Here is a 15,106-nt window from a genome sequence, read left to right as displayed (position 1 = left end):
ATAATTTTTTTAAAAAAAGGTCATTTACCTGTTATTACCACACACCAAATCCAGTCGTTGATACTTCCTGGCTTGTGTAGCCACTAGGTAACAAAAGTTCAACACTGCCTCTAGCATCCTGGAGCACTTCTGTTGTCTTTTGTACGTGCTTTGAGTTTTTATGTGCTTTTGAGTTTTTACGTGTTTTGGAGTTTTTACGTGTTTTGGAGTTTTTACATGTTTTGAAGTTTGTGCGTGCTTTGTCTGTAGGGGCCACCGTAAATATACTTTTATTTATTCACTCCACATAAAATGTAATAAATAAATCATATAATACAAAAATCAACTATTCACATTTCAACTTTTAACTATTTAAATTTTCAGCTTTTTCCTTTTACAAATTTAAAGTGAAACAACACAAAACACTGCAAACCACAACACAATTAAATATAAATTATAATATGAAAACAAAAAGAAGATGCATATTCTCTGTCATATGGGCCTGCATGAATAAACTTTCTGAATCCTTTATCATCTGCAACTGAAAATAGTTGTGGATGATTTCTATACCTTTCTAATGTGACGTTGTTGTCCCTGGCTCTTTCTCTGTCTCTCCCTCCCGCTCTGTTCCTCTGCTACTGACTGTAACTACCACCCCTCCCCCCTCTTCCCAGCGTAAAGCACAAGGCTCGCATGCTGAGTGAAGCGAAAAAAAGTGCGAGAGAGAGAGGGTGAGCGAAAGAAAAAAAACCCACAGCTCGCGATAAGGAGCCGGCTCGCGTCGTTCACGTCAAAGATCCGGCTCTAAGAGCCATTTTGTTCGCGACTGACCCATCACTATGTGCCACGCAATGCTCAATTACATTGGTGGGAACTAGCGCAGTTAGCTCGTTAACGTGTTGACGCTGTCCAGCCCCACCCACAGGGCGATTTGCGGTAGCTCGTTAACGGAGATTTGCCGTGTTGTGGCGTTAACGTCATTTCCGATTAACGCTGACAGCACTAGTGGGAACACAATGAATATGACTGCACATTTACTCCGACATCATCCTTGTGCAAAGACAAGTGGAAGCAGACAAAAACAACAAGCACGCATGCTACAAACTTTACCCGAGTCATTTAGACAGCTGTTAGCACATGATTCTCCTTATGGGGACCTGATATGTTTAATATGCTGCTGAGAATATAGCCCAGAAGAAGTGTATAGTATAGCTTTTATTTTGGAAAGAGACATTTCTCTGTAATAAACTCTCTTTTCCAAAGATGAGTGATTTCTCGATCAGATAGATTAATTTTTTTATTACGTTGTTGTTTCAGCAACATTAAATTTAAAAACTGTAATTTTGAGTTAAAATATATATTCATCATTTTAATAAATGACAAATTAAAAAGGCATGAACATTTTTTTTGTATCGAAAAAATATTGAACCGTGACACCAAAGTATCGAACCGAACCGTGAATTTTGTGTATCGTTGCACCCCTAATATATATATATATATGTGTGTGTGTGTGTGTGTGTGTGTGTGTGTGTGTGTATATATATATATATATATATATATATATATGACAACTGTATGTTACTCACGATGGACAGACAACTTGCTTTCCTTTTTTTCCTTTCTTTGTGGATTTTCCTTCTTTACTTGAGGCAAGTTGCCAACAGCAGAGCAGCAAAAGCAGCAAAATCACTGGCCTCAATCCAACAGCCATGGTGCCTGAAACAGAGTTTAATACTGGCCTCAGTACATACAACATATAGCTTAAAAAAGAACAATATTGTTGCAAACTTAGCACAAAATTTCACCACATGTAGGAATCCACTAGAATGTATTTTTTATGCATATCATAATAGATGTGATTACGTTTTGGAAATACATCACTTTGTTTGAGACTCTTTACAGTATTTATCTGTGACTATGCTATCACATTCAGCTTAAAGCTTGAAAAATACTTCACTGAAATTTGTCCTAGAAATGTTCACTGAGTATAAAACAGAAAGGAAATAATAATAATAAAGCCAGACAGAAATAATAATGAAAATAAATAAATCTATTATTGCTGTGTCCCTTATACACCTAGGAGTGGCAGCACCATTTATACTCGCCTCATCTAAATTGGATATAGTTATTCAATTCATTAATCCATATATCTACGGTCAAGGATATTTTTTAAAAGCAGGATGCCACTTTCTACATGAAAATGGTATATGTAGGTTTTTGAGATGCCTCACTTGAAGTATTTTACCATTATATTTTATCAAGATATTTAATGTGACAAAAAATCATGTTAAGAAGAAATAAATTCATAGCTACATAAATCGCTTTTTACATTCTTTGGTTTTATACATGTAGCTTAAAGTATATGTACTAAAAGTCTGTATACTCAGTAATGCAGCATTGGTACATTTTGGTAGGATGGCCGTGATTGTCTATGAGTAACAATAATAATGACATGTTCAGTGACCTTTCTGACACAGTTTGTGCACAGTTGCACAAACTGTGTCAGAGGTGCACAGTTTGCAGCCAATCAAAAATGTTCAGTGTGATTGCCCTTCCTGATCTGTAGGTGTCACTGGCTCTGATGCTCCCCGAGCTGACCACATCAAAATACAACATCCTCTTCACTATAAACTGAAGAATTTTGTGGCACATGTTGAAAGACCTCAGCTTCCTCGGAAAATAGAGCCTGTCCATAGAATGTTTTTTTCTGGGATAGTAATGCTAATTCCAACATTTCAAGTTTATGAATGTTTTTGCTATTGCTATATAAACAATTAATATTTGGTTAAAGTTCAACTTTCATTCAAAGGTTTTTGGAAAATATTTTGCAACTTTTTGGAAAATTATTTAATTAATAATAGCCCTTATACATCCTCCTCATTCCATCTGAAGTTGATCACCATTTCTTTGTCTTTGGCCTTATTAAAATTCAGAAGATGATGAGTCAATAAAATGAACAAGATTTCTGTACTCCTTGCCCTTGCCCATCACTTTAAAAGAGCTATCCAAGCACAAGCAAAATTTCCAAATTAAACACTCTGTTGTTGTTTACTTCTGACCAGTTACTGGGATCGAAGATTCTCTTGCCCTTTCTACCAGCAATTTGAATGTTTGTCTTTAATAAAAAACATGAATACAATAAATATATAAAGAATCACAAATCAAAAGGAAAGGTTCTTCTATTCAAAAGCATTATATGCTGTACATCAAAATTCTCCTCTTTTTTATAATGATAGACTGACAGATAATTGAGGAAATATTTTAAATTTCTCCAAACTCCTCTGATACATCAAACATGCAGATCCAAGCTTGTTTCACCATTGGCATTTATTATCAGTGGAGTGATTTTAATAGCACCGGATGGCTTATATAACTGTTTTATTACACAAATCTCATCACTGCCAATAACAAGCTAAGTAACTGGATGCTGGCTTAATTTACCTAGTCATAGTGGCTTATAGGAGCGTGTGTGTTTGTGTGTCATATTTTTTTAAACATGCATCCATCCATCCATCCATCCATTCATTCATTCATCTATTCATCCATTTTCTTCCAGGGCCTGGTCACGGGGCGGTAGCCTAAGTATAGAAGCCTAGACTTCCCTCTCCCCAGCCACCTCCTATAGCTTATCCGGGGAGAACACCAAGGCATTCCCAGATGAAACGAGAGAATTAACCTCCTGGGTCGGCTTCCTCCTGGTGGGCCATGTCAGAAGACTTCACCCTCACTAAGATTATGCCAGTAAGGATGACTACTACCACTCAGCATCCTCCTCAATTTTGCATTTTTCTTGTGTTGTAAGTGCTATTTTCTAGTTTTTTGGCAACAACTAACCACCTATGACAGACAGACTCTTTTAGACATCCTACAACATTCATAATCTGGGACCACACTGGTAGCTTAACTTGGATACCTGAGCAGGAACAACGCTGGAGGAAAAGGGAGAAAAGAGCCAGAGTTCTGGTCAGGCTGAGAAACAGACAACACTTTCCCCCTTTTTCCAAAATTCTTATAGCTAACATCCAAATTTTGGAAAAAAAATGGATGAACTGCTTTCCACAGCATATTATGGACTGCAATGTCTATATTTTTACGGAGGCATGGTTGGATGCCTCAATCCCTGAATCGGCTATTCTTCCTTCTCCATTCATCGTCAGGACTGGACAAAGGAGTTGGGTAAGTTGAGGAGAGGTGGCGTGTCTATAATGACTAACAAGCAATGGCGTGTTTCATCAAGGTGCTCCCCTGATGTTGAACACCTCATGATCAAATGTGTTCTGTACCGCTGTTTATATTTTTTCCCCCTACGCTGACACTGTGTGGGTGCTGCCCAAGCTGTATGATGTCAACCACTGGCAAGAAGTACTACACCCCAAAGCGACAAAGCCAGCCTGAAGAAAGTTCTGCCATGTAAGCTTTCCAACATGAATTAGAATAGAATTCAACTTTATTGTCATTGCACATGTCACAAGTACAAGGCAACGATATGCAGTTTGCATCCATCCAGAAAGTGCTTTAGCAATAGATATATTACAAAATATATATTAGCAATAAAATTGATATATATATATAAATATATATATATATATATATATATATATATATATACACACTACAAAAATGGGTCTATTATGGGTATGTTACAATGTACATGGTATGAAGGTATGTTATGAATATGCTATAACTATAAGTATGTACAGGCTGTACAGAGTGTACAAGCTATGAACAGGATATAAATATGAAAACTATACGGAGATATGAAATATGAAACTATACAGAAATATGAAATATGTTATAAACAGTTGAAGAACTATAATTATTGTATTGTACAGAATGATTGCCTATAAAGCATAGTAGTGCAGTTTAGATCAGTGAGATATGTGGCTGATTTCAACAGTGGTTCTACAGTGGCTATAACATCCTGGATCACCTTTAGACCCCTTTCACATGTGCCTATAAAGCCCACCTTTCAGCAAATCAGATTACTCCTCAGTCCTGCTGCTACCAGCCAATAGGCAGAGGCTGAAGCACGAGCAACCAGCGACAATGAAATGATCGGGTTCAATGCTGAACCAACTAATCACACATGGTCCTGCATCACTGCTTCCACACTATGTACTGGGAAGTTTTTCAAACTGCTGCCAACAATAACGTAAATAACCACACAAACTGCTTACTGGATACATCCACAAATGAATCAGTGTGGTTGATGTTGTCTCAAACATCAGGCGCATGTGGAGTGGGCTAAAAACCATAACACATTTCAAGGGGAAGAGCTACAGCACAGTGGAGATGACTGGTTCCCTACCCGAGGAGCTGAATGACCTTATAAACAGTACCGTCTGTGAAGGTTCTCAGTCATCCAGGTCATCGTAGTTAAACCTAGCGGGAGTATCCCCCCCAAGGGGGCGGGGGTGGGGGGGGAGGGGGGGGATTTAAACCCACTAGGGTCTACTACTCCCACTAGGTTTAAATCTGGGACTCTCCACCATTTGACCTTAGAACTGAAGAAGCTTCTCGGATGAGAGGTGAAACGTCTTCAAGCAACTTAAAGAAGTCCAGACGCTTTTCTTTGCAAGCTCCTTAGACTATAAACAGTACCGTTTATAAGGTTGGGGAAACCTGCAGTGAACAGACACTGAAGAAGTCACTTGGATGAATGACGAAACGTTTCTCTCACTGAACACTACGTCCAGATGAACAGAATCAATTTTGGGGATTTCCTTACCTGGATGATTGAGCATGCATCAAGACATGATTTTAGAGATAATATGCAAAATGGAAGAAAGCAGTTCTACATATTTGTTTAGTATGTGCATTGAATGACTTATCCTAGTCAAAAATGACTCAACAGTGTTACTGGAGACCAAGGTAATGCCATTCAGAGTAAGCATCTGGTTAGATACCATATTTCTAAGATTTTCTGGGCCGAGTACAAAAACTTCAGTTTTATCTGAATTAAGAAGCAGAAAGTTAGAGGCCATCCAGGTCTTTATGTCTTTAAGACATTCCTACAGTTTAACTAATTGGTGTGTTTTATCTGGCTTCGTGAATAGATAAAGTTGTCGTCTGCATAGCAGTGACAATGCGTTCCAGCCCTTATGATACTGCCTAAGGCAGTGGTTCTCAAACTTAACTTAAAATACTGTATAAAGCACCTTGAGGCGACTGTTGTTGTGATATGGTGAGTATAAATAAAATTGAATTGAACTGGGTATTTTTTTTCCTCTTCAATGGTTAAAATTTTATTTGTGAAGAAATTCATAAAGTAATTATTAGTTAAGGTTAAACAAATGCTTATCTTAATAGAGCTCTGACTTTGAGTCAGTCTCAGGATCTGAACTGTCACATCTTTTCAGATCTTTTAGACCTATTTTATAACTACAAGACTTTTATTCTCTGTAGCTGTTTTATAAGGTTTAGGCAAGAAATTCTGACTTTAATTTTCATGGTTTGATTAGGTTTGAACAACACAACTATTTGGCACCTAAAGTACACAATGGCTGCACAGTGGAACTGCAGTTAACATTGGTAACATTACTGCAAGTTGGTTTCTTGTTCAGACCACACATGGCCTCTGTGTGGAGGTTGTACGTAATAGGTTTCCTTTAGCCATTCTAGTTTCCTCCCACAGTCCATAGACATGCATGTTAGATGACCGGTGATTCTAAATTACTCATGGAATTGTAAAATGTTTCAAATGTACAGAATAAAAGCAAAACAGCAATAGATTTGTATTAAAAGTTCGAGCTGGTTAGTTAAAATGTTACTTCCATTCAATCTGCAAAAAGCTTTTTCATCCACTGTTACTATGGTGACAACTCCCACCCCCGGTGGTGATATCAGACTTTGTCTCAAATTTTTCAGGGCTTGGTTGGATCACTTTTGTTTAGCAATGTGACTCCTATTCTTTTATTGTTTTAAGAAAAGTTATTTTCTTCAGGAACTTTTGGAAAGAGATTTTTCTGGTTATATTGCAAGACTGACACTGAAGGTGACAAACACCTTGTTCATCAGCAAATATAGCAAAAACAGTAAATAGGTTCATGGTAAAATATATCACCCCCTCCCCTTTTGTCATCTGTTTGCCCATCTAGATTGAATAGATGCCCTTTCCATGTATACATAGCAAAGTAATATATTATTTATTTACAGCAGAACTATATCTATTGGTGACCCAGCCCTCTGCATCTGACAAGTTTTACCTTGAGAAGATTAAGTTAGAAGAATAATCATTCAGAGAAACTAGTGGAACAGAGAAAGGGGAAGTGACAGAGAGAAGCATAGCATGTAGGGGAGGTGGGGGGTGGGTACTGCGGCGTTAGATCACACTGTCGAGATGCAATGACACAGCTCACTGATGCTGCTGTAGTTTTACATAGGAATTGCTCTCTGGTGCAAGAAAACTGCAAGTGTAGCAAAAACTCATACATCACAGGAACAAAATGTACAGTGTCTCAAGGACAGGACAGTACTAAAGCCTTTTGGTATAATATGATTTACAACTATCTGTTATGTTCTCTCTTCTCTTTTTCTGTCTCGACTATGCGCATGCAATCTGCCCTACAACTGCAGCCACAGAAAACAGTCAGAGATATTCAGCATTCCTTTGATTCTTACCTTTCTTTAGTTGGGCCATTGATTCTGCTGCATTACTGAGATTCAGCGGTTAGTCAGGGTGATGCTGCTCTGGCTAGAGCTAGGCTACATCCTCTCTCCCTCTCCTTCTCTGCTGCACTCTCTGGTGCATGTTCCTTTATCTGCACTGCTCTTGTCGTCTATTCCAAGTTCCTGTCTGTCTGGCTAGAGGAAGTAGCACAGTAATGTCACTGATTAACAGCTCATGAGTAGGGAATTTTATACATATTACATTACTTGTGTGCTAATTGCTTATTTATTTATTCCCTTTTTTAAAACATATTTAACAAATGGAGAAGAAAAGAGGAAGCAAGAAGTCTAAACTCTATCTACAACAGATTAACAGTATTTGAAAGTTATATCCCTAAAAACAGAAAGAAAACCCAGCAAAGACCTGACACAGCACCTGAGAGATGCATCTGGACAGTCAGATGGGAGCGTGGTTGTCAAGAAATCATTTTTAAGGAAAGACATAGGGTGAAAAGGTTAAGGTAAACACAACAACAACAAAAAACTTTGTCAAAATCTTTGATGCCGTGATGAATCCAAATGTGAAAATTTTGGTTCAGATTGTTGGTAATATATATGAATTATGAATGGAGGTTGTCAGCAAGGAACAACAGTCACTGTCTACAGCCAAAACGAATGCTTGGGTTGGTTCCTGCATTTCTGCCTATGCTTATATAAAAGAGGGATGGCCTGGCTCCACTTCCTCCCTCTGTACTAATGTGAAGAAAACTGCCATCTTGCATTTTTACTGCCACAGTATGTGTAGTAGTGATTTGGGGTGGAGTTGCTGCAACAAACCCCGCCCACATATCTGACCACAAACACACCCCTTGCACTTCTTATGTTGTCAAGCTGCTTGAGTTTTAACACCCAGAACTGTCACCAGGGAAAGGCTACTCCATGTGTATTTAAGCCCTGTTTTCCTTCATTCTTTGTCATGTTGTCCGATTACGTTATCCATATCCATGCTTCTTTGCCAGTGAGTCTTTTCCTGATATCTTTAGTTATTTTGTTTTTTTCCAGCAATAAAGCTGCATTTTGAGTCTAACGTCTGTGTGCCAAGTATTGTATTTTGGTCCTACACTGCCCACCACACAGCCTACCCCATGATTAGAGAGAGACCAGGAAACTCACGGTGAGCATGGATTAGAGAGGAAGTGTCAGAGGCTGAAGATGGCATGGAATATAATCCATGCAACCGAGACCAAGAAAAAACTGATGAGGACAAATTCAGTGATGAAGAGGATCGCCATGATGAGACTGTTGTCACGTCAACAAGTCAAAGAATGGGAACTTATCCCCACCTGAGAATCAACTTGGGCTTTTAGCTGAAACTCTAATTTGAAAATAATGGTAAACTATAGTGGTAAACATGGAGGTAAGCCAGAAAGACATCAAAGCATACATTAGGGTTTTTTTTTTATTTTCAGTGGAGATCCGAGAATGAATCTATCAACAGTTTATGGATGTAGAGTTCAGTCGGACAGTTTTTTGGGCCACCATGTTACTCTATAAATTTTACATGTTGACAGGTTTGTGGAGCGCCAGCCACTCATCTATATCCCATCTTTCAGGAACCCATAGATGGTGTTCCTGAAAAGAGGTAATTTTAGTGTAATGTTGGAATCATTTGGTCCATACACAGCTAAAATATTCCTGGTCACTTTGACAGCTGTGATAAACAGTATACTATGTTTGATCTGGTTATTATAGTCAAAATAGAAATGATGTGTTTCGACTCAAATATAAGGCATATAAAGTCATATTAATGAGACATACGGGGTCATAAATAACAGAAGTTCAAAAACTTTAGTTGATAAAACAATCTAACACAACAAGAAGGGAAATACATCTATTATTATAGCTTTTATGATGAGTCGTAATGAAACAGTCATTTTTAACTGTGAACACAAAATAGTTTAACATAAAACGAACACAAGGGTTAATTAAAGTAGTACTGCACACAATTAGAAAGATTCAGTTGTCCCTTATTATCCCAGCAGGGCATCCAACAGCCATCAGAGGGTAGGTGTTGTGATGGAAAGTTTCTAGTTCATTCTTATATTTATTAGTAGGTGCTTAGAACTTCTTGTATTTCTTAGGTGAGTCTGTGTGTCAATATGACCTGGTGTAACTATGCTTAACTACGTTTCACTATGTTATCTGCTGACTGTTAGGGCATAGAAGGATGAAATTCCCAGGGAAACCAGTGCCAGGTGCTTCCTGGAATATGGATAGCAGGAGTTGCTCCCTGCCCAGCAACAGCGGGGGTTGAGACAAGAAGCTGTTGTAACTGTAGTGATGCACCAGGAGTTGTGTGTGAAGGTATAAAAGAGGCGGCGTGACGTCTCAAGGGCAGAGCTATCCTGACTGCATAACTGTGATGTTTGCAGTCTGTTTGCTCTCTTGCATCCTGTAATTAAAAAGCTTTGGCCACAGCTGACCGCATTGCAGACTTTACTAACAGGAAATTCCAAGACAGTGTTCATTTCCCAGATCTTGTTCTTCAGATTTACCTGACTGTTTAGGACTATCCTCAATGTTTGCAATGTTGCCTTCTGCTAGTGCAGTCCCCTCAGTTGTGACTACCTTCCCTCTCTTTGTTACCATCCAAATACACTTCTCCAATCTGAATGACATTCCAGTGTCATTGTTGTAGATCAGGGGTGTCAAACTCATTTTAGTTCAGGGGCCACATGGAGAAAAGTCTATTCTCAAGTGGGCCGGACTGGTAAAATCATTGTATATATAACTTAAAAACAACAACTTCAGCACAACATAGCTATTAATCATAAAACATCTCAAGTTATTTGAAAATTCTGAGGACAACGAACACACAAACACACAGTGCCTCAGTGATTCACAGAACTGTTTCACAGATCACAGAACTATATCAGGGTGTCACTTGGCAGGCAGCAATGTAGATAAAAATAATGAAATCCTGTTCCCCAAACAAGTACAAGAACCACAGAATAGGTTAAATATATAAATCAAATATAATCAATTAGAAACAGTAGCCCATCAACATAAAGGTATATAAACATAAAGCTGGAGCCTGAGGACAGTGTGTCCAAAAGCACAACATAGCTATTAATTACAAAACACCTCAAGTTATTTGAAAATTCTGAGGACAAAGAACACAAAAGCACACAGTGCCTCAGTGATTCACAGAAGTATATCACAGATCACAGAACTACATCAGGGTGTCTCATGCAGCACTTTCAGTGGGGTTGCATAGTTTATTTGACTCCTGATACCTGGCATCTTTTAGCTTTCACCAGCTCATCAATATCAGGCTTCACATCCTGAGCGGCAGCTAACTTCAGGATGTGACTCAAGTGCCTGTGCGTTGGCCTTGAGCGCATTTTTGTTTTATTTATGCTCATTACAGAGAAAACTTGCTCACAAAGATACGTGGTTCCGAACATGCACAACAGTTTTGCAGCGAGGGCTGTCAAGTTGGGGTAACCTGGCAAGAGATTCTGATAGAATGTGTTCAAGCCAGCTGCGGCAAATTTGCCCTTCAAATCCGAGTCACACTGCAAGTCTATTATTTCAAGTTGGATCCTGACGGGCAGATCAAAGGGATTCACGGTGAACGGCGAGCAAAAAACATTGAAGTCTTTCTCCAGTTCACCAAAAATCTGAAATCGTTGCTCAAACTCTAGTAACAGTCCCGTTATTTTATCTTTAAACCGCTTCATATCTGCCACACTTTGGATCGTGCACACATTTTTCAGACAGGGGAAGTGAGCTGCATCACCACCAGCGAGCTGCGTCTCCCACAATAACAGCTTCAACTTGTAAGAACGTATGCTGTCATAATACTGCGTGACAACTTTGTTGCGTCCTTGCAGCTGTTTGTTCAAATTATTCAGGTGCTCTGTAACATCCACCATAAATGCAAGGTCCTGCATCCATTCTGCGGGATGAAATTCTAACACTGGTTTGCCCTTTCCTTCCATAAACTGTTCAATTTCTTCTCGTAAATCAAAGAAACGCCTCAGCACAGCACCTCGGCTCAACCATCTTACCTCAGTGTGGTATGGCTGGCCATAGATGTGGTCTTTCTCTCTGAGAAGACTGTCAAACTGACGGTGATTGAGGCTTCTGGATCGGATGAAATTAACAGTTTGGATGACCACCTTCATGACGTTATCCATTTTCAGTGACTTGCAACACAAAGCCTCCTGGTGCAAAATACAGTGAAAAGTACAGAAATCACGTCCTCCATTTGCAGATTGCACTTTATCTCTGAACTTTTTTTTACAACGCCTGCTTTCTTCCCGATCATTGAGGGCGCACCATCTCTAGCCAGGCTGGCAGCGCGGGACCAGTCCACTCAGACCCTGTCCAGCGCGCCGACGAGTGCGGTGAAAATATCAGCTGCGGTCGTTGTATCTGTTATCGGTACCAACTCCACGAACTCCTCGGTGACGGTCAATGTATCAACAACTCCGCGGATGAAAATTGCCAGTTGTGCAACATCTGTAATGTCCGTGCCTTCATCAATTGCAACTGAAAACACAATAAATGACTATTTTTTTTGCTTCAACTGGCTGTCCAAATCCGCTGAAAGATCAGAAATCCTGTCGGCAACTGTGTTTCTTGTCAGGCTGATATTTGCAAAGGCCTGGCGCTTTTCAGGGCACACAATCTCCGATGCCTTCATCATACATGTTTTTACAAATTTACCCTCACTAAATGGTTTTGAAGCTAGTGCGATTTCGTTAGCAATGAGGTAGCTAGCTTTCACTGCAGCATCACTGATGTCTGGGCTGTGAGTAAACACATACTGCTGTTTCTTCAGACCCGCCAACAGTTCATTCACCTTCTCTCTTCTCCGCTGTCCTTGGAAGTTGTCATATTTGTCGGCATGAAGACTCACATAGTGGCGACGGAGGTTATATTCTTTCAGCACTGCAACATGCTAGGAACAGACCAAACATACAGCTTTCCCAGTCACTTCCGTGAATAAATAGGAGGATGACCATTTTTCTTGGAACACTCTGCACTCTGCATCCACTTTTCTCTTTTTTTAACAGAGACATACTGGGGCAATGAGGGTGCCAAGCACATCAGGTTTAAATTTCGTGGGCAAAACAAAGTAGCTCACAATTGCTATTGCGCCATCCAATGGACACAATTGGAACAGCAGTTTCTTTATTGAAAAATTGCTGCTCATTTTTATACTTTACAAAATCATCTCACGGGCCAGATTAAACCCGTTTGCGGGTACACCCCTACAACAGGGGTGTACGTTTGACACCCCTGTTGTAGATCCTAGTCGTGTCAGTCAATATATATCTCGTTCACTCGTGGCATAATGCTTGATGTCGTCCGTTCTGCAGTTGGTAACCACAGCCAGTTTTGTTAATGCTTCTAATCTGGGCTCAATCAGGTGATTATTTATGCTGCAGTAGATCAAGGCTGCTGGGGGATTCCCAGGGGATGGATGGACTACTTCTTCTTCACGCACCTTTTTTTTTCACACTGTGTGTATACACTACTGTTCATTTAATCAGTTATTTTTAATCTCTGGCTGTTTTCCACAGTGTTTTTTTGTCCCATCTCCCCTGCCCTCATTCCTAGCTGATCGCAGCAGATGGCTGGCCTCCACTGAGCCTGGTTTTGCCAGAGTTTTCCTTCTAAGGCTACGTTCACACTGCAGGTCTTAATGCTCAATTCCGATTTTTTGATCAAATCCGATTTTTTTTGTCTGGTTGTTCACACTACAAATAAAATGCGACATCAAACGTGCTCTAGTGTGAACGCTCAAAGCGGCCCGCATGCGCAAAAGAAGACGTCACACACAACGCGCTCTGTTTAGACCCAGAGCAAACAGTATTGTTTAACTGATGGCCCTTAATATAAAGACTTCGGACTTCACGTTTCCCAATTTTTGCTTTAAGTTATTTTGTTATTTACATAATAATGTAGATAACCTAATAATGATCCTTATTGCTGTTTTAGAGAGGAGCGGTGCTTCAAAGGATAGTTGCAGATTTCTGTCAGAATCTGCAGATTATACAGTACAAATAAAATGTTCACGTTTCTCCAACGTTGTCTTCCCAACAGTTTCACTGGATGGCCAGGAAGCATTCGCGATGTCTTCTCCGGAGCTGATAATTGGCGTCTGTCTTGAGTCAGTGACGTAAAAGACGTATTTAATGTGACCATTCAAACAGCAGTCGCTTTCTAAAACATCGGATATGTATCGGATTCAGTACCACATACGAAAGTGACCCAGATCACTTTTATGAGAGCATGAGGGTGGGAATGGATGTTTGTATCTGTGTGTGCCTGTATGTCTGTATCTATATGTCAGGTTGGGTATCAGACGCCACCTCTCTGAGGACATCTCAGGCACTCCAAGGTTTGGAGGCCTATCTCCCCCCACCACTTCCCCTGCTGGGGGCGGACTCCCTCAGACATCGGTGCGTTGGTGGTTCTTTGTGTCCGGGGATGGGCGTCCGGGTACACACCGGCTCACTCCTTGGCGGCTGCTTATCGGGGCCTGGAGCCTGGGGCTCGCTCGGGCCACTTCGGAGGTGGGGTGCCCCCGGCCTCTCGGCCTGGGGCTCGGTCACTCAGGCACAGCTGGCTTCCGGCGGAGCTCACGGGTACGTCACTGCAACCCCCCCTGGCTTCTGCTCCGTGGCTGCTGAATGACCCCTCATCTGGGACTCTCTTCAGCTCCTTCTGGGACAGTGGCACGGCTGCCCCTCTGTTGGTCTTCCTTGGTCTCTTGTGTTCTGGGGGCCTCTGGATGTCTGGAGTTTTGATCTCCTCCATACCTGCTTCATGCCCTGGAGAACGGGGCAGTGGCTCCCCCACACCCTCTAGCAGATTATTACATGAAGGAACCTTTTTTTAAAAAAACAAACAAACAAACAAACAAGCGCGTCCATGCTCACAGGTGTACACACGGGTGATCACACACACAAACTATACCCTTTTTGGCTCCTACCTCAAAGCACACTGTGCTGTCGATCTTACGTGCTGCACAATAATGTTTAATATTTAGTATTTACTGTCCTATTCCCATATATCATTGTGATGTTATTTATTCTATTACTCTCGTTTTCTTCTGCTTGTTTTCTTTTTTCTTTCTCAACAGGTGATCGATATATGTATTTTTTTTCTTCTGCTTATTCTGTTGGTTTTTGTTTTTTGCCCTTCTCCCCGTTCCTCTTCTCAGCTGTTTTTCTTTCCCTCTTTCTTTCTCCCTTTTCTTTCCCCCAGTCAAGTCTGTCCCGTATTCAGCAAGTGAAAATAAAATAAATAATAAAAGGTGAATCAAATGGACCATCACGGCAAAGCTGGGATGGTCAATTTGGTAAAGTAAATCCGTTGGGCATCTTTCTTCGCCTTTAGACAATAATTCTGATGGCAAAAGAGCCAAACGGGACAGGCAAAAAAAAATAAAAGAAAAGAAAATAAAATAAAAAAAAGAAAGAAAGTGACCCAGATCGGATTT

The 15,106-nt window shown here is 40.3% G+C and overlaps 1 protein-coding gene across 3 annotated transcripts in view; it reads right to left on the bottom strand.

Moving 5' to 3' along the window:
* LOC102782793 (glycine receptor subunit beta-like) overlaps window positions 1–12,719 on the bottom strand; it is a 61,212-nt gene extending 48,493 nt beyond the window's left edge. For 2 of the 3 annotated variants that reach the window (XM_087841407.1, XM_087841408.1), the window contains exons 1-2: window positions 7,600–7,728; window positions 1,566–1,695 (exon numbers count right to left, since the gene is read on the bottom strand). In XM_087841407.1, the coding sequence (XP_087697533.1) occupies window positions 1,566–1,695; window positions 7,600–7,618 (149 nt within the window). In that variant the 5' untranslated portion in view covers window positions 7,619–7,728. Of the gene's footprint in view, window positions 1–1,565; window positions 1,696–7,599; window positions 7,729–11,660 lie in introns of those variants that run through there. The other variant, XM_087841409.1, reaches the window with a different exon arrangement.
* Between the last annotated feature and the right edge of the window lie 2,387 nt (window positions 12,720–15,106).

This window comes from Neolamprologus brichardi, chromosome 6, assembly GCF_056152115.1.
Source record: "Neolamprologus brichardi isolate AB-2024 chromosome 6, ASM5615211v1, whole genome shotgun sequence".
NCBI classification, from domain to species: domain Eukaryota; kingdom Metazoa; phylum Chordata; class Actinopteri; order Cichliformes; family Cichlidae; genus Neolamprologus; species Neolamprologus brichardi.
The sequence above is the reverse complement of the archived record's forward strand: the minus strand, read 5'-3'. Positions and strand labels throughout refer to the sequence as shown.